The following is an 18,391-nucleotide window of genomic DNA, read 5'->3' on the forward strand; positions in this document are numbered from 1 at the left end:
ATGTTAACGGATGGAGACATTTTTAACTCGCTGTAACTTCTTCAAATCTTAACCGATTTCAACCATTCGACTTTTAAACTGTTCAACAGTTTCAACTTTTAGTAACTTGTGCAACTTTTTCAAACTTTATCAACTTTTCGAAACTTTTACAACTGACACTTTTTCAACTGTTTGACACTTTCTCAACTTTTTCAACTTTTTGAAACTTGTTCAACTTTTTGAAACTAGTTCAACTGTTTGACACTTTTTCCACTTTTTCAAAGCATTCCAGTCTACCTGCCACAGGCAGGCAGCAAAAAGCATTGCAGTTTGCATTCACACTATCATGCATTTGCGTTGGGAAATGCAGATCATCTAGTTGTAATTTATTATTATTATTATGATGTTATTGGAAGGGGGCCCCAAAATAAAATCCTGCTTAGGGCCCCCACTTGGCCAGGGGGTATAACTCTTGACTGCTTTGTCTCGGCACGCGCAGGATGGGACGGTGATCATCCACACGGTGCGCCGCGGCCAGTACATGCGCTGCCTGCGGCCGCCGTGCGACAGCTCCCTGCCGCTGTCCATCCTCCACCTGGCCGTGTCCTGGGAGGGCCACCTGCTGGTGCACGCCTGCGTGGAGGGCAAAGCCACGCTCAAGGTGAGACACCAGCATCCTCCCGATTGTTGTCGGTGCACACGCCGCCACGCGTCGTTGCGCATTGAACAACTGGACAAACCAGAATTTGTAGCCATCGGACTGTTTGTTTCACGAACTGACGCCATCTTGGGGAGAGCGGCTGCAGGGGTAAGAGAAATGGTGTCGCGGCAGCTCAAGCACGAATATCAACATTTCCGCCTCTGTCTCCCCGCAGGATAAGAACACCCTCCACCTGTACTCCGTCAACGGGAAGCGCCTGAGCAGCGAGCCCCTGAAGGAGCAGGTGACCGACATGTGCGTGTCGGGCGAGTTCGTGGTCATCGGCAGCGAGCAGGGCTACCTGTCCATCCGGGACCTGTACAGGTAAAACCTCGCCGCCGCCTGATTGGCTCTGTAGCGGAGCGCGTTCCTCACGCTGTGCTCGTTTCTCCCTTCCCCCCGCCGCCGCGCAGCCTGTCGCTGAGCGTGGAGCCCATGGCCATGCGGGTGGCGGTGCGCTGCGTCTCCGTCACCAAGGAGCAGAGCCACGTCCTGGTGGGGCTCGACGACGGCAAGCTGATCATCGTGGGCGTGGGCCGGCCGGCCGAGGTAAAGAACTCGCTGCGGAACTACATCGCTCAGAGCCTCGAGGGCTCGCCGCTCATGGCCTCGCCGCTGCTGGCGCCGCTCCGGGCCCGCTCGCCGACCCGCCTGCTGCACCAGCGCGACCAGCTGGTGTTCAGCCCCTCGTCCAGCTCCCACAGACCCTAGCAGCACCCCTCCTCCTCCGTCACCCCTCCGTCTCAGGGATGGTTGTCGCCCCGCCCACACATTCCTCCAGCCACGGCTGTGACACGAACACGCCGTCGCCGCCCACCTCTGCCACTTTTGTTGGTAGTTGTGCAATATTTGATTTGATCTGAAGGACAAAGCGATGCTGTTTACCCAAAGTGTCATTACGGTTTTCGTTTGCTCTTCAAACTATAACAAATATGCTGTGAAACTAACGTAAAACACTAAAGCCCCCGTTTCCATGACGACGACTCGCGTTGACAACACCTTGAAAAAAGAAAAGTTGTTGCGTTTACGCCGCGGCAGCAGACGACGCACTGGCATGCTGGGCGATCAAACTAGAAAATGGACTGCGGGGTCATATCACTACTGGAGCCGCCATGTTTGTTCCTGGCGCATGAGCGGAAGGAACTATTTACCACGGCGGCGGAGCTCATGTGCCGTAACATCGCTCTGTAGCCTCCGGCAGGCTGTGTGGCGGAGGATCGAGAAAGAAAAGTTCCACCATGGGAGTCGATATGAAAAAAAAAACGTCACTGTTGCAGTGGATCCGAGCACCGCTGTCGTCAAGGAAGTTGTTACTGTCGTTGCCGTGGTAACGGGGTCTTATTAACGCTTCTGCAGACTCAAGCCATATTAGCGCCGTAGCTACGATCTAATAAACCTGTAAATATGCGAGTAGAAACTGAAGGACTTACTTTGATCGCTCATCCATGAATCACCTCCTCCTCCTCTTTTTTTGTTTCCTTTGACTTCACGCTCTCCCCCCTTCCTCTCCTCCCTCCCTCCCTCCATTCCTCCCTCCATTCCCAGATCACGCGGAAGCTGTGGGGCTCCACCAAGCGACTGACCCAGATGGAGACGGTGTACAACACCCGACACGACCGACCCCACCCCGACCCCTGACACCCCCCCCTCCGACCCCACCGCCACTCTCACACATTCCCTCCTCTCCTCCATGCTCCCTCATCACCTCCACCTCCGTTTTAACCGCCATCACTTCCTGCTTCACAGTGCAGGCGCTGTGTTTCCATAGCAGGAGCTTCTTCTCTCCTAAGCTATTGTTTCAAGTGGCCTTTTCGCCCATTTTGGCCAGCAGCGCCCCCCCCCCCGGAAAAAAAACTAAAACCTCAACGCTGCGTCGCAGCGGCCTTATGCAGTACAACGGCTCCACTCAAACTCTCTCTGCCTTCTTTCTTTTCTTTCTACGTCGATTTTTTTTTTTCTTCTTTTACTTTTTGTTTCGAGGCCGTTTGAGATTGGACAGGAAGCAGTTTGAGAAACAAGGTTTTAAGATATCGCGACACTACGATGTGAAGGTTCACCACACGCTTCATTGAATGTTTTTTATTAAGTTACTTGAATTTTATTTATGAGTAAACGTAGCATTTTCCTCTTCAAAAACTCTTGCGACTGTTTCCGATTTCAAAACAACGAAGGGCTCGATGAGATGTCAGTGTTAACAGCAATACGGCTCCTTCATGGTTGACTTTTTATTTTATTTTCATTTTTTTGACGCTTTTCGGCCGGACTTCTGTCCGTCGATCTCCAAGTCTTCCTTCTTTATTTTGATTTCGTCATCTCTTCCTGCTACGTTTGTGAATGAGTTTCAAAGCAGCTGTGGAATCGTTTGTGTGAAGACGTATTTTTTTAATTATGCCAAAATCTTCATCTGTTTGTTCTGTTTTTAGATTTTTTTAATTTTATTTTTTTTTTATAGAAATGTCACAGCGAAGACCAATCCGTGTCCGTCTTCTAAACTAGACTCCTGTCAAAAAGGTGCATCAATAGTCAGAACACCGCTGTTTGGATTATTTCCACGACAATACGGAGTGCCTTTATCCCAGCGTGGAGCTCCTCTTGTGACCGAAGCTCGCCGTCCCCCGAACCGAGATCAAACGAAAGCAGCATTCCACCAGTTAAACCTTCCACTCTCTGAACGGGAACCAAGAATATATAGATAGGAAGAATCAAAAAAACGTACTATTTTGTGTCTCAGCTACGTTCTCTGTGACCGTCACCAAATGGATGTGTGTATATCTGTGATTATTTATGAAATACGGTATATAATGTACAGCATGATTTTTATTTCTTTGAAAAATGTCCTTTTTTTGCACTTTCCAGGTACTTTAATTGTTTTAACTTGGGCTCCCTAATCTGTACAAACTGCTTTGTATACACCAGTGGAAAAATGGATCATTAAAAGTCTGAAATGAAAGTTTTGGGCAGTGTGTGAATGAATAATGGGACGCAGGAAGACTTGCAACATGCTTTATTTCACACAAGCTGGTTGAGACGATGTTGATGGATGGAGAGCCGTCTGGTTTTTACGCGGCGAGCGGGTACGAGCAGATGGACGCTCTCTTCAGGCCGCAGTCGGCCGCCGTCCACCAGCGCTCGTCTGCAAAGACAGATTGAGTATAAATGACCAAGGCTGTCGCTTTTTGTGTTTCTTTCTGCCAGGAGAAATAAATAATGCATTGTGTAAGGTATCGCAATTGCATAGCGTGACAAAAAATTACTATTATAGTAATAAATACTGGTTGAAACTAAAATGTCCTTATGTTTGATATTCATCTAATATGCAAAACAGGTTTTTAATGCACCTTTTAATTGAATGTTTATCTTGTGACAAATAATGTGCACCTTTTCATAATGAAAGCTGTGTTTAATAACACATCCAGTGTAATTTGCACATGTAAACCGTGTAAAATGTGATCCATATATTGAGTTCAACCCCCCCCCCCCCTCGAAAAAATCCTGCCTACGACCTTGAATGACCCTGTAAGACCATTAATAACAGTGACGTTTGTTATAATCATGAGATTACGGCAATAAAAGGCCGATGTAGACGAGGTCATTCAGATAGCGACTTGTCTGCCCAAGTGCTCTGATAAAGTGAGTCGCCAGTGTGTCTTTCTGCACTGTGGGGTTTTGTTTTCTTTCTGCCTCTCCTCATTACCGATCTTGAACATCTCCACGCAGACGGGCTTGTCGGCGTGAACGTTGGGGTGACCGGGCATCCAGTCGCTGTAGCTCCACTCGGACCCGTCGACCCAGGACGCCTGCTGCCTCTGAGGGGCGCGACGGAACAAAAAGCTCATGGTTCAGATCGTGTTCCATTTTTCAGTCATGGATCGTTTTCCAGAGTAGCAAAAAACAAAACAAAACGTTGCTATTTATTCAGTAACACTTATGCCCTTAAATAAAAAAACAACATTCAGCTCAATGTGCAGTATCGGGCATGACGCCTTCTTTTAAAGACGGACTGAGTTAAAAAGAACAACTTGTAGTGCAATATCCCGATGTGATATTAAGATATGAATTTCATCCACCATCGTCAGTTACGACAAGTGTAAGGTTCCAAAAACCAAACTCCACAGCCTGTCTGTATTTCTAACATTCCGGCCTCGCATCATGACATGAAATAAGCTGAAAGAACATGTTGAAGTTCAAAGGTCAATGTTTCACCAAGGTGAGAATAACACTCTGTCCTGGTGATAACGTATCAGATGAGGCTCTCCTTGGCCTCCTTTCAGTGCCACGGCACGTCACAGCCGACCGCTGCATGCTTTAGCACTGACTTACAAATCTGCTTGACTTTGTTTTGGTACCAGATTGTTTTCCTTGCTCAGCAGCAGAATCACGAAAGCGTCAAATCCAAGTAAATGTGCCCGAGGAAAACGACTTACCTTGACCGTGGCCCCGAGCCAAGTCAACACTGGGCTGTTCTGGCCTCCTCTGGTCACCAGGGAAACGAGGCGGGAATGAAGATCGCCACTGGTGACGGATGCGAGTTCAGCACTCTGGGCCGAAGCTCTACACAGGATCTTGAGATTCACAAGAAGACAAAAAAAAAAGATGATGACTTTAAATTATTCCAAATGGTTTTGTCTTCCATGTGTACTCCTGAAACTAAAGCTGGTCTAACCTGAGCCTCGTGGAAGGTCAGAGGTGTTGGGTGGAACTCGTAGCAGTTTCCGTTGATGATCTCCCCCATGCACGCTACGTTCTGTGTTTTGATACTCGACGGTTCAGTTCCTTGTCTAAAACCCTCTGGGACGGACCCCAAAGGCTCAGTTCCCTGCCTGAAGTTATCTGAAAACTGCTGAGAACGTTCAGTTCCCTGTCTGAAACCCTCTGGGAATTGAAGAGAACGTTCAGTTCCCTGTCTGAAACCCTCTGGGAATTGAAGAGAACGTTCAGTTCCCTGTCTGAAACCCTCTGGGAATTGAAGAGAACGTTCAGTTCCCTGTCTGAAACCCTCTGGGAATTGAAGAGAACGTTCAGTTCCCTGTCTGAAACCCTCTGGGAACTGAAGAGAACGTTCAGTTCCCTGTCTGAAACCCTCTGGGAACTGAAGAGAACGTTCAGTTCCCTGTCTGAAACCCTCTGGGATCTGAGGAGCTGGTTTGGTTTCCTGTCTGAAGCTGTCTGGAAACAGGCGAGAGGGTTCAGTACCCTGCCTAAAACCAGCTGGCAGAGACCTGAAAGAATCGGCCTTTAGCCTAAGAACGTCTGGAAGAGGCATCCTGGGCTCGGTTCCCTGCCTAAAACCCATATAGATTGGCAATGAGTGTTCAGTTCCCTGTCTAAAACCATCCAGAAGATAGTGAGACACTTCACTTTCCCGCCTCAGGCGCCTTGGGACTGGTTTAATAGGTTCTGTTCCCTGTCTAAAACTCACTGGATTCACCATCTGGGGTTCAGTTCCCTGTCTAAAACCATGGGGAATAGACTGGACATGCTCGGGTCCCTGTCTAGAACTCTCTTGGATTGGCATTGAGGGTTCGGTTCCTTGTCTAAAACCATGGGGAATAGACTGGACATGCTCGGTTCCCTGTCTCGAACTCTCTTGGATTGGCATTGAGGGTTCGGTTCCTTGTCTAAAACCACTGGTGATAGTATGGACATGCTCGGTTCCCTGTCTGAAACCCTCCGGTCTGGTCATCCTGGGTTCGGTTCCCTGTCTGAAACCCTCTGGGAGATCATAAACTGAGGGTTCTTCCACACGGACCCAGCCGTCCCCAACCCTCTTCACCGGAACGTCAGCAGGAACTGGAAGAAAATGATTTTTTTAGGTTATTGAGCAACATCAGGTATCACCGGTGACTTTTCGGCAGGGTCTCTTCTTACCAACCCTCCTGTCCATCTCACTGAGGTGCTCCTGCACCAGACCAGTGTTCAGGTCAACGATGAACTTCCTGGACGGCTCGGTGCCTTGCCTGAAGCCGTCAGGAAGGAAGAGTTCTGTGCCCTGTCGAGATCCATCGGGGAGCTGGTAGGCTGGCCTCTGTAAATCGTTAGGGACCGCGATGGGGGCGGCGTTCAGGCCTGTGGAACACCGGGTTTCACTTAAACTCTGATTTTCTTTAAAACCAGCACGGCAGTTCAACACGTTTGATCTTTTGACTCCGGTGTGAGGCTTGAACAGCGTAACAAATCAATCACGGTAATCTAACTCTAAAGAGGTCAATTGCTCTGATAGCGGCATTGCTATCAATAGTTTTGTTGCCATAGCGACGGAAAACAATGGCAGGGTGAGATAGCACCTGGAGAGATCATTAACAGGAATCACATTCTTTCATGTCTGGAGGGTTTTGTAACGAAGGACTTCAACGAATAAAACCAGTAAAACTTCGTTTTTCTGTCTGAAAGATCTGACTACTTTTAGAAAACATTTAGAGATGAGTTTATTTAGCATTTTTCAAGGATTATAACTTGGCTTCAAGCATGAACAACGTCTGGTGAAAGTAATACAATTTTAGCTTTTTTTTTATTTATTCCGTTTTAAAGAACGATACAGGGTGGGCACATCATTTTCCCAAAGAGCCTTGTGAAAAAGTAGCACTACTATTGATGGCCAAGTCGGATTAAAACCGATCACGTTATGACGAAAGTAAATGTTTGACCTTTTCATGAGCTTGACCTTTTTCATTTGATTAAGGATCCCCAGCGACACCTTGAGGGCCAGTCAAGCAGCGGTGAAGGGTCACATGTGGCCTCTTGGGCCTTAACGCTGCCCAGGTCAGACCGAAGAGAATGGAAACAAAGTGAGATACGAAGGTAGAGAGGTCTCACCCGACAGCGTCAGGAACAGCAGGACGAACTTGAACATCCTGTGGATATCAGAAGAGAAACTTTTAGCGCCTCAGTCATTAGAGCTTCGGTTTAGATTTCCTCTCGTGACGTGCTCACCTGAGACTGCAGTGACGATCAACGTGCAGCAGAGAACGGCGGCGTCTCCTCCCTCATATACCCCTCGGCCGGTCATAAACCCCGGCCCTTCTCTCACTGATCAGCTTTATGATTCCTGATATGTAACGGACCTTTGCCCCGCGTGATTAGGTTCAAACGTATTAATAATATCACTGATAAGGCACTCGGCCTCAACCATACCATACTGTCCACTTCCTGTTTGCTGGACCTGGGATGGGAGAGGTGAACGGCACAAGGTTCAATACTGTTGATGCATGTTGATCAATATTTGTGGAAGTAGAGTGAATATTACAACAGATTGCGGCCGCCGAGGCCACTGGAGGTTGTTTCTGGTGGGAACGGACGTGTTTCGCAATTCTTTTGGTATTTCCCCGTTTATGGACACTCTGAGGGGCCTCCAGACCGCCATAGGAGGTCAGAGGTCAGCATCCACATGTAGCTCTCCCGCTGCTCTGTCACGTCTCCATATCACAATATGTCATGTAAATAAACATTTGGTTTTGTTTTTATTTCATTTGTATTCCGCACTGATTTTCAAAAATGGTCGACTCTATAGGATACAAACAGCTTAACAAAATAAAATGGCAAAGTCAAAAATAGCTTTGAGGGAAAGTAATTGAAATAATGATAAAAGAGAAGAAACATCAGGAAAAAAAATTAAGTAAAAAAGGGAAAATAAAGAAATAATATCACAAAATAGACAAAACGCAAATAATAATTAAAAAAAATAATTAAAAATGAAACAGGAAAAGAAATTAAAGGAAAAAAAGAAATATGAAGAAAAGTCTAGTGTAGCTAAAACTGCTTCAACCATTAAAAAACATACGGCAGCGATTTAGCTGATTAGCTAAAGTGGCTAAAATAGCTAAGATTTATAAAATAGCAAAAAACACTTTCAAAATGGCCACGACAGCTAAAAATGTATTAAATATAATCTACATTATACCTGTGACAATTGGTATGTATAGCAATTCCTTAAAGGGCTTAAAACAATGTTTTTATCATGTTTTGTGGCTCCAAGCTAATGTTATTTGTTGGAAAAGGGTGAAAACGTCTCTTTTGGTCATCAAGGTTGCCAACCCGTTTTCCAGGGGTTTACCAGGTTCAAGGTTGTACATCACATATTTTCCCTGTGACCACTATGACAGAGAAGCGTGCGAGGACATGTCACGTCTCGTCTCCTCAACGATCTCAGCTCCATCAATACTTGCTTTTGTGACGAGGTCACGAAGCTTCAGTCCAACACCGTGATTACCACCTTATGCAAATTCCTCCTTGCTCAAATCCTGATTAACCAATGCAGGCCTGGTAACGGAAATCAGTCATGACAGTGTAGTGGAATTTTTAAAGACATGTTTTATAAAGCTCAATGTCGACATTTTAATGATGAAGGGTAGACATTTTCCCAACATTTTGCTTTTATTTTATAGTTTTTCTCATATTTTCAAATGGAGAAATGTCTTATTTTTTCACTTCTATGAGGATATTTAAAAATAAAATGTCAAATAATAAGCCTAGAATAAAAAAAAGGGAATAGAATTATATAAACTAGCACATAAAACAATATAATATAATAGATTAGAATATACTTTATTAATCATAACGGGAAATTCCTTACAGTGTTGGTCCACACAGAATAGAGTACTAAATCTACGATAAAATAATGTTTTTTTAATGTATCATGTTAATTAGTTTGTTGATCAAAACAATCTATAATTATTTTAAAATGTGATTATTTACTTTTGATGGCCATTTATCATGATTATATATTTTTATATTCTATTAATTTTAATTTATAATAATTGAAGGATTATTAAATATAATATAATTATAAATAAAACCTAATAATATCATTTATTCATTCATTTATTTATTAGAGACACTTTGTTTCGTGACAAAGTAATCTTATATAATTCTCGTTTTATCTCGTTCAGGTTCTTTTCCTTCAAGAACTTTATTGCACAAATAGGGAACATTAAAACAGTTCAAACAAACATAAAACACAACAAAACAAACAACTTCTACAGGTCTCGTTATTCAGCTGGGTGACGCTGCGTGACGTCATCGCGCCCCCCGGAAGTTGCCTGTCTCCGTACGTAAAGCATGCACGGGGGTCGTGTGTTGTAACCGAGTCGGACGGGTGACAGCCTCTCTCCACTCGCCGCTCTGCTCTGGAGCCGGACAGGACGCAGGACGAGGCGGACGCAGGAGGGCGTTTCGAATCGTTACACAACCGGCGGGCCGCCGCGCGTCATGACCCGGACAATCACGGAGTAAAAAAAAAAAAAAAAAAAAAAACACACCCCGCGGCCGAGGCGAGCTAGCTTTAGCCGGCTACTCTGAAGGAGAGTTCTCGAGACACGAAAAGTCCCGCGGTTCCGTCACGGTCAGCTTCTAGGTCATCTTCCGGGTTTTTGATGGCTCTGGTGGCGGCGTTAACGCGGCTGGCTCGGGTCAGGCACCGGAGGACGACTGCGGCGGCGGCGTGGGGCTTCTTCCAGGGCGGAGAGAGGAGCTTCACCCCCGGAACCAAAGCGCTCAGGTAACAGCCACTGTCACTCTGGACACATTTGAACTTGGACTCGAATAGAAGATTTAGTGTAGTTTCAAGGTTTTAACCAGAACCACACTCTTCCAGTTGTATAAAGGGGGAAGCTGGAGGGCTTGTTTAAAAAAAGAAAAAAAGTTTAGTTTTAATAATAGAATAAAAAAATATAAGAAAAATCATAGAAATGTAAAATAACATTCGACACTGGTCTACCTCTATTGCCTTGATTTTATTTGTTGTTGTATATATATATGACGTCTGTTGTCATCATTGTGTGTTAAAAAACATTCTTCCATCTTGTAAAAATAGTTTTAGTGTGGAACATTTTACTGTATGTGATGAAAACAAAGGGGGAAGAAAATGTTGCTCATTCATTTTATTATTGTTTAAAAAAAAGTAGATTTCATATATTGTCAAACATTTAAAAAAAATCAACAAAGTCTACATGACATTGCAGAACATTAGTTTTAAATTCTAGACTGAAATAGAGCAGAAGGAAGAACTATTCTGCCCCTTCGTCTCAATTAATCCTTCCTCTTGAGAATTATAATCAAATGAGGACTAAATTACTATTGTTGCCTTGCATCAGTCTTTGTTAGTGTGTGTTACACGTCATATACTTGAATATTCATTTGATTCATAACCTCCCGTCCAGTCTTGTAGACATTTGTTCCTGCTGCTCTTCATCAAAGTTTAACACGAGTTCTTAAAAGGTCACTCAGTCCAAAAGAAGTGTGTGGAAGAAGGTTTTTTTTCTTTCTCCTCTATTAAGAGGATTACATTGCGTTCCCACAGTCTCAACTTTGCTTCAGGTCATTGAGTTTTTTTCATTTTTTTTTCATTGCTTCTGTTCATGTCAGAAGCTCTATCTTGTGCTTCCTCCCCCCCCTCCTCCCCCGCAGGGCCGAGAAGGTGACGGTCCACTTCGTGAACCGCGACGGCGAGAAGGTCACGGTGAAGGGCTCGGCTGGAGACTCGCTGCTCGACCTGGTGATTAACGAAGACCTCGACTTCGACGGCTTCGGTGCGTGAGGCAAACGCTCTTATAGGCCTGTTTTTCAAATCTGCGTTGATGTGCGTCACATTTCTCACATTCACAATATCCCGCGGCACACGACCACGATAAGAACATACAAAGCCAGGAAGGGTAGTCGGCAGAGCGCAAAACTCATGACCTTCGCCAACAAAAGTGTCTATTTTTATTTATTTAAAGAAACGTCTTGCAAAAACCTTTTTATTAACCTGCAGTGCATGAAATCTTCAGGGATGGTTTGTCTTCATCCAAGGACCAAAATCGATTCTTTGCTATCAAACAGGCTCGTTAGCATCCATATGAGCTAACATGCTAACCATGCTAAATCAACAGGGTCAGTATTAATGTGGTTCCTACTGCCACCTACTGACAAGGAGAGGTATTTACATTTTTTGATCAGACAGACGCTCAACATTATCAAATCTTTGCAAGTGACTAATTCATTTTTCCTTAACAGTTAAATAGAATTGGAAATTTTTTTCAGACTGGTTGAAAACTGCAGCTAGTTAGCATCTCGGGCTAATTCGGTCACGTGACGGAGGTGTGTGTGTGTGTATTGTAGGAGCGTGCGAAGGCACGCTAGCGTGTTCCACGTGCCACCTGATCTTCGATGAGGAAATGTACAAGAAGCTGGGCCCGGTCACAGACGAGGAGATGGACATGCTGGACCTGGCCTACGGCCTCACCGACACGTGAGGAGCCGCACACCAAACACACACACACACACACACACACACACACACCGTTTATCCTGACGAAAGCTCGTTTTCTGATCTTGAAGCCGTTGTAGTCAACCCGCCACATGTGGCTCTTCAGCTGCTCGACAGCGGCGCCATAAAACTTTCACTATATGTCGTATAAATATATATTTACTTAGCTATACTTTAAGGAAAAAAGAAAAGAAAGTGGCGGGGGAAAAGAAAATGATAGAGGGAAAATATGGGAAAAGCGGAACGAAATATAAAAAGAAATGGAAAAGAAATAAAGAAAAATGGAGAAAAAAAAGCCAAGTAAATTTAAAACTGCTACAAACATTGGGAAAACACACAAACAGCTGATTAGCTAAAGTGGCTAAAATAGCTAAGATGTATAAAATGGCTAAAATGTGAAAATCCATGGGGGGAAAAAAACAAAAAATGTAATAAAATATATCTAAATTGTACCTGTGACACTTCAGTAATGTCGCCTTATGTTCTGTTTGCATACAAACTATTTTAAAGTTGTTTTAGTTTTCGTTGTATTCCCGTGTTTTTGTGACTCCGGAGTCTAATTGTATTTGGTGAAAAAGTCTCCTTTGGTCAAAAGGTTTGCTGATCGTCGCTCTTTCTTCACGCCCTGTTTGGAATGAGAATTATATGAATAACTCGTACGAACGCCCGCACAGGAAACGGGTCAAGCTGCGACTCTGCAGTGTGTTAAAATACAAATAGTCTTCGTTTAAATAGTATGGCCCTACTTTGTATCGCTCCGCCCATTCGTCTTTGACGTCCAACTCAAAGTGGCGGTTGGAGGTGGACCACGCCCCCGACGAGTTAACAGAGTCACACCAACCAGTTCGCCTGCTGAGTTGGAAGAAGACACGCTGCCGTCTTCTTCTCCTTCAGCTCCCATCTGGGTTTTGTTTTTTGTTTTTAGCAATACTAGCTTCTATTTTTTATATTTTTTTAATTATTTTCCTTATTCTTTTTTTTCTTCATTTCCTCTTTTCATTTTTGTCCTTTTTCTTTGCCTTTTCATCTTTTCTCCTTTTTTGTCCTTTTCTCTCTTTCTCTGCTCTGTTTTATCTTCATTTCTTCATTAATTTTGGTCCTTTATTCAATTTTTTTTCTATTTTTATCCATTCAGGAAAAAAAAAAAACTATATTTTTGAGCAATTGAAGATGCTGTGCTCTGAGGCTGTATTACTTCATTTAGCTGTAGTGAAGAGATCAGCCCAGAGGTGGTCGACCTGTCAATATGCGGCTCTTTGATCCATAACTGAAATCGTCGGGAGTGCGGCTCCGAATTCGGATTTTTAAAAGTGGTACTTAAATGCACCATGACCGCAACGCTCACCGTCATAGTTTAACCTGCGTGAACACGATGATAACGATGGGAGAACAGCAACGACGCGATGGCAGGTTGGCTAGCTGGAGCTCCAATGGCAAGTAAACAAAGAAACACTTGAGGAGCAGGTCTGAGGAAAGTTTGGAGTTAATTGCTGGATTCGACGCAGACGCACCTGCTGAGAGCAGCTCGGTAAAAACTCTTTAATCAAATGTCGTCAACACTCAGTCGACGCCTCTTTCTCTTCGCTGTGGTTGAACGCACTATGCTACAAGCTCTTTTAAAAAAAAAATCTAAAGTAGTTTTCTTTGCGGAAACGATGTAGTTCGAACGTGTGAACAGGGACCGCCTGCAAATTACAACCCGCTGCAAAGGAAAGCCAGATGTTTTGCATCTCATTGATTTTCATTGCTGGTTTCTGAAGTGCTCTTATTGATTTTACTGCCATTTGTTAAACCTTTTAAATTGCTTCTTTTAGCTTGTTTTGCTGTTTTGTTTTTGTTTGTTTTTTTAGCATTTTGAGATTCACAAATGTAAAGTGGAATGCAAATAAAATGCTAGGCTAGTTATCTTAGCAGATTAGCATGTGAGATAAGACCAGGTTCCAGGTCAGGGACGCCGAGGTAGTAACCTGTGTGATGGTTCAGGTAGATAGCATTTAAAGGGGCCAGAGGCCGTGATTGGGCCGACCCCGACGGGCCACGGGGCGATATCACGGCCTACGCTGCTTGCAGCTTTAATTATCATTATTATTGTTGTTGTTAAATACCTAATAAGCTTCACTTGATCACACTACAACATTTGGCTTGTCATGGCTCTCTTTAGCAGTTTAATAGCAGTTTTGCTATTTGCAGACGGTCCCTGAGCAGCTGTGTGGACTGAGAGAATGAAATGATTCCTGTTAATGCTGTAAAGCCTCTCCTTGCCGACCGTTGTCTAACATTTGTAGTTCCAGATAGTTTCAGAATTTGTCATTTCATGTCCGTGTGAGAAAAGGAGCTTGTTTGTAATACCACCGTCTGCTTTAGATCATTAGCGTGTCTTCTCCCCCCCGTGCAGCTCCCGCCTGGGTTGCCAGATCTGCCTGACCAAGTCCCTGGAGGGCATGGTGGCCCGCGTCCCCGAGACTGTCGCCGACATCCGACAGAGCAAAGACGGGTCGTCTTAACCCGCCGCCATCCCCCGCCCCCCCCCCCCCCCCCCCCAACCCCGGATGTAGATGAGTGTGTGTGTACATCTGAATCAGTCGGCTTGAACGAAAATCCAGAGTTTCTACCCCAGTATGAAATTAACTATTTATGGGACACAGTCATTTAATTTTCACTCCACTTGAATTTGTTGGCTAAAATGTTGAATGAATGCACCCCGCTAACTTTTCATACTCCGTCATTTTATATAACCATCTAATTTGATCATGTGATTGTACATAGCTAGAGCACACGTATATATATCTGTGTATAAAGAGAATACTGAATAAAAAAAATTCTCCTTTCTAACAGCGTGTTGGTGTTTCTTAATTTAACAAAAAGGAAACAACTGGAATTTGTTTGTTTTTTTACTTTTATTGGCAGCTTTGCAGGCGTACAAATACATAAACGGGCAGTTCTAAAAATATAAAGCTCTTTTCTTTTTTTGTTCCTTTTTTTTAAAGGAAAAAGAAGGAAGGGGTGAAAAAAGAAAAACTATATATATAAAGCTTTAAAAAAAAAAAAAAGACGTTGCAGGCCTACGTGGAAACTGGATCGTTGGCAAAATACATAAAAGTGAAGCTGAAGCTGAGGCGCTTCTGAGCAAGTAGTTTAAGGCGGGTCTAGAAACACTTGGCAGCACGAACGGCACTAAATTAACCAGAAGCCCCGAGCAGCGATGTGGATTATTGTACTTCGCGCTGTCGCTAAACCAGGTGAGTCTCTGAACCATGAAAGTCAGGTGGAACTTGTTTGTTAAATAAGCAGAAGTTTAGTCCTGAAGCAGATCGAGACAAGAGAAGAAGGCAACACCAGGTCACTTTACATTGGCAGGTTTTTCACTTTGGCCTAATATATATTATATATACACAGGTTCTTTTTAACGGAGAACACAAAATTCATTCATATTTTTTTTCACATCTGAGCAATAATCAATCCCTTAAAGGAGCCATCAGCTGGTATTGTCATGCATGTGAGAGATTTTGACTGGTCAGGATGTTGGCCGCCTTGATTGCAGGAACTGTCAATCATGACGATGAGGTGAAAAGGTCTTGCGCTGCTAATGGCAAGCGGCTAAAAGCAAGCTAAAAAACAATGGTGGAGCGTCTACGAACGTCTCGATTTAAAATTAAATACAAGCTCATTTGTAAATCACATGGGGGGGGGGGTCAACGTTTACTCTCGTCCCTGCTTGTGGTTGGCCATGAGCCGCTCGATAGCATGCTGAACGCTAAAAGCTAAAGCTTCCCTTTCCTTTTAGCTGTGGCTAAACGCGGCTAGCAGTTAGCCGTAGCGAACCATCAGGCTCAGTTTGCTGCAGCTAACCGTTGAATTTACTAGAGGTGGGGTTATGATGTTAGCCTCCTGTGTTGACGACAGCAAAAAGCTCCCGTTTTGGAGTGTCGCCCCCTTGTGGACGATTCTGTTTTGACTTCAACACCAAGATACATCTTTTAACAAGGAAACATGGATTCCCACATGATGGCTCCTTTAAGAGCTGTGACTCCCTGTTTAAGATTTTGCTCCTGGTTTTTTTTTTTATTCAGTAGTCGAGTGTGGTTGTATGTTTAAATTCTTCCTTTTTTTTTTACATGCTGCATTTATACGTACGATTCCTCGGCGAACAAAAGCTGGTCAAAGTCCGGCTCTGCTGTGGGGTCGCTGCACCTCCTCAGCCACTCCCTGTGGCTCTCCACCAGGGCGAGCGCCACCTGCTGGCCGCTCTGGGGGCTGCTGCGCGGGTGGGAGGAGAAGTAATCCCTGACGGCCTTGGTGGCGGAGGGAGACAGGCAGAAGCGGGTTTGGGACGGCGCTCCACGCGAGTCCGCCTCGGACACCTTCAGCCCTGGGTCGCTGGGCAGCCTCGCCCGGGGGAGAGGCGGCGGCGGCGGCGCCCGGTCCACCAGTTGACGCCCTGGTTCAGACCCCCGGCGGTGGCGGAGACGGGCGTTGCACACCACCTCCTCCTCGTCCTCCACGGAATGAGACTTGTGTGGCCTGAAGAGGGAGAGAGGCGGCCCGCCAGGCTTGTAGAACTGAGGCGAAGCCTGCTGGCCGTCGCTCGGAACCGTCGCCTTTCGGGAGGATTGTGACGACTGGAGGCAGGAAGTCTTGCTGAACAGACTTCCTGTTGACCGATGATGTGACGGAGGACTGGAGGAGTCCTGCTGCCCCTGGCCAGGCCTCTCCCTCGCATGGCTCCCTCCTCCGCCTTTACTGGATGGTTTTGGTTTGCTCCTTGAAATCGGCTTTGTTGCTGCTTTTTCAGTCGCCAGCTTCCCCAGCGTGACGGAGGTGATGGAGGAGGATCCCGCCTGTTTGAACAACACGTGTAAGAGCGCGTTTACGCCAGCCCTGTTGGATCCGGACCAAAGTTCACTTCGGCAACCTTCTGGGAAGGTCTGCTTTGTTTGGGCAATTGTGAACACTCCCCTGAACTCTGATCCGGATCTCACCAGGGAACTCTGCTCCTCTTAAAAAAAATCAAAAATTAAGATAGTTTCCACTCACCCCGCTCCCGTCATCCTCCTTCTCCAAATGTTCCTGCTGCGTCAGCGACAGCCGCCGGTCTTTCTTCAGCCAGGAGTTTGGGTGGAGGCCCCTGCAGCCTCTCAGCGGCCCCCAGCTGGGCGCCTCTTTGTTCGGGGAGTCTTTCGAGAGCCGGTCGTGATGCTCCGCGGGGGGCAGGTGTGGTTTTGTCGGGTGGAGGCTTCGTTTGGTCGCCCAGGTTTGGTCAAGGGAGTCCAGGGAGTCCAGGGAGGAGCGGGTGCAGGCGGGGGAGGCTGGGGTAGACGACAGGCTGGAGGAGCTCACTTCGAACGCCGCCGTTCTGCCTCTGACCCTCGTTGGCCCTCTAGGGTAGCTGCTCGGCTTCATCTCATCCTCGTCGTCGCCAGCGAGGCCGTCCGTGCTGCTCGAGGTGTACGCCTGGAACTTGGACACGTACGCGATGGCAGGCTCGGACCGCCGCCGCTGCTGCGTGCAGCGACCCTCCAGCGACAGCGAGTCCAGGGTGGCAGAAGTCTCCACGACGTCGGATTGAGAAGGCAGGGGGTGCAGGTTGAGGACGCGGCCGTCGCTGGTCGGCGCATGGCGCGCGTCGGCGTCTTGGTCGTCGCTGAAGGTGAGGATGGAGTCCAGGCTGCCTTGCAGCGGTTTGGGTCGGAGGCGCCTCCTGTTGGAGAACGTGGGCGAGCCGCCGCTGCTGTTGTCCAGCTCGTTCTCCAGGCTGTCGTAGGAGGAGTCGGTCAAAGGGTACGCCCACGGCTCTGAGGGGAAACATGAAAATACGTAAACATTTGGAAGATAATGGAACTTCACTACACTTCCACTTGTGGAATTGAACCACCACTCACTGTCCTCCAAAGTAAGGACCACAGACCAAACCAGTACACAAACAGTACCTTTGGCACACAGATCAGTTCTCCTGGCATATTATCCTCTTCAATTTTAGTTTTGAAAACAAAAAAACATTTTGGAACTTGGTCACAAGTGATAGTAAGGCTATAGATAAATGGATTTCACCTATATACTACATTTCATTACACTGTTCATCAGTTTCACACACATTCTGAAAGACACTCAATGGGCCCACTGGGGGAGAATTTGTAGTTCAATGACTTGCTCAAGAACACTTGGAAAGGGGAATTGAACCGGTGACCTTTTGTTTGGGAGGCAGCCGCTCTACCAACCGAGCTCCAAATAGTGACAATTGGGAAAATGGAATTAGGTCAGAAATGATGGTCAGGCTAGTTTAGTGGCACCACGCCATAAGACAAAGGCCTACTTGACTCCTCAATTCAATTCAACTTTATTTTTATAGCACCAAATACAACACAGTCATTTCTCGGTGCTTTCAACAGAGAAAAACCCAACGACCACACAACAGTTTCTACCCGTCTCCATCTCCTCCCGGTCCAGTCTCTGTGGCGGTCCTCCAAACAGCG

The 18,391-nt window shown here is 45.8% G+C and overlaps 3 protein-coding genes across 4 annotated transcripts in view; 2 read left to right on the forward strand and 1 right to left on the reverse strand.

The window, feature by feature from the left end:
* Positions 1-2,326, forward strand: part of nbeal1 (neurobeachin-like 1) — a 49,862-nt gene extending 47,536 nt beyond the window's left edge. The window contains 3 exon segments of the mRNA XM_080519782.1: positions 479-640; positions 855-1,003; positions 1,093-2,326. Of these exon segments, the coding sequence (XP_080375908.1) occupies positions 479-640; positions 855-1,003; positions 1,093-1,390 (609 nt within the window). The 3' untranslated portion in view covers positions 1,391-2,326.
* Positions 2,327-3,738: 1,412 nt separating this feature from the next.
* Positions 3,739-5,411, reverse strand: LOC308147535 (dromaiocalcin-1-like; the record flags this gene model as incomplete). The annotated part of the gene is made up of 4 exons (XM_080519748.1): positions 3,739-3,812; positions 4,374-4,485; positions 5,104-5,241; positions 5,343-5,411. 4 exons carry the CDS (start codon positions 5,409-5,411, stop codon positions 3,739-3,741), a joined length of 393 nt encoding a protein of 130 aa, XP_080375874.1.
* A 4,323-nt stretch (positions 5,412-9,734) lies between these two features.
* On the forward strand, positions 9,735-14,735 carry LOC308147677 (adrenodoxin-like). 2 transcript variants are annotated; one of them, XM_080519969.1, is made up of 4 exons: positions 9,735-10,172; positions 11,039-11,202; positions 11,774-11,903; positions 14,317-14,735. In XM_080519969.1, the coding sequence occupies exons 1-4, from the start codon at positions 10,048-10,050 to the stop codon at positions 14,423-14,425; spliced, it is 528 nt and encodes a 175-aa protein (XP_080376095.1). In that variant the 5' UTR covers positions 9,735-10,047; the 3' UTR covers positions 14,426-14,735. The 2 variants fall into 2 exon arrangements, with proteins under 2 accessions (XP_080376095.1, XP_080376096.1); XM_080519970.1 differs by having other exon boundaries at positions 11,081-11,202.
* Positions 14,736-18,391: the final 3,656 nt, after the last annotated feature.

The sequence above is a fragment of the Blennius ocellaris genome (assembly GCF_963422515.1).
Source record: "Blennius ocellaris genome assembly, chromosome: 24".
NCBI lineage: Eukaryota > Metazoa > Chordata > Actinopteri > Blenniiformes > Blenniidae > Blennius > Blennius ocellaris.

Coding starts and splice junctions, on each gene's coding strand:
- LOC308147677 (XM_080519969.1), top strand. CDS start 10,048: ATGGCTCTGGTGGCGGCGTTAACGCGGCTGGCTCGGGTCAGGCACCGG. Junction 11,203..11,773: donor CCTCGACTTCGACGGCTTCG/GTGCGTGAGGCA, acceptor TGTGTATTGTAG/GAGCGTGCGAAGGCACGCTA. Junction 11,904..14,316: donor GCCTACGGCCTCACCGACAC/GTGAGGAGCCGC, acceptor CCCCCCGTGCAG/CTCCCGCCTGGGTTGCCAGA.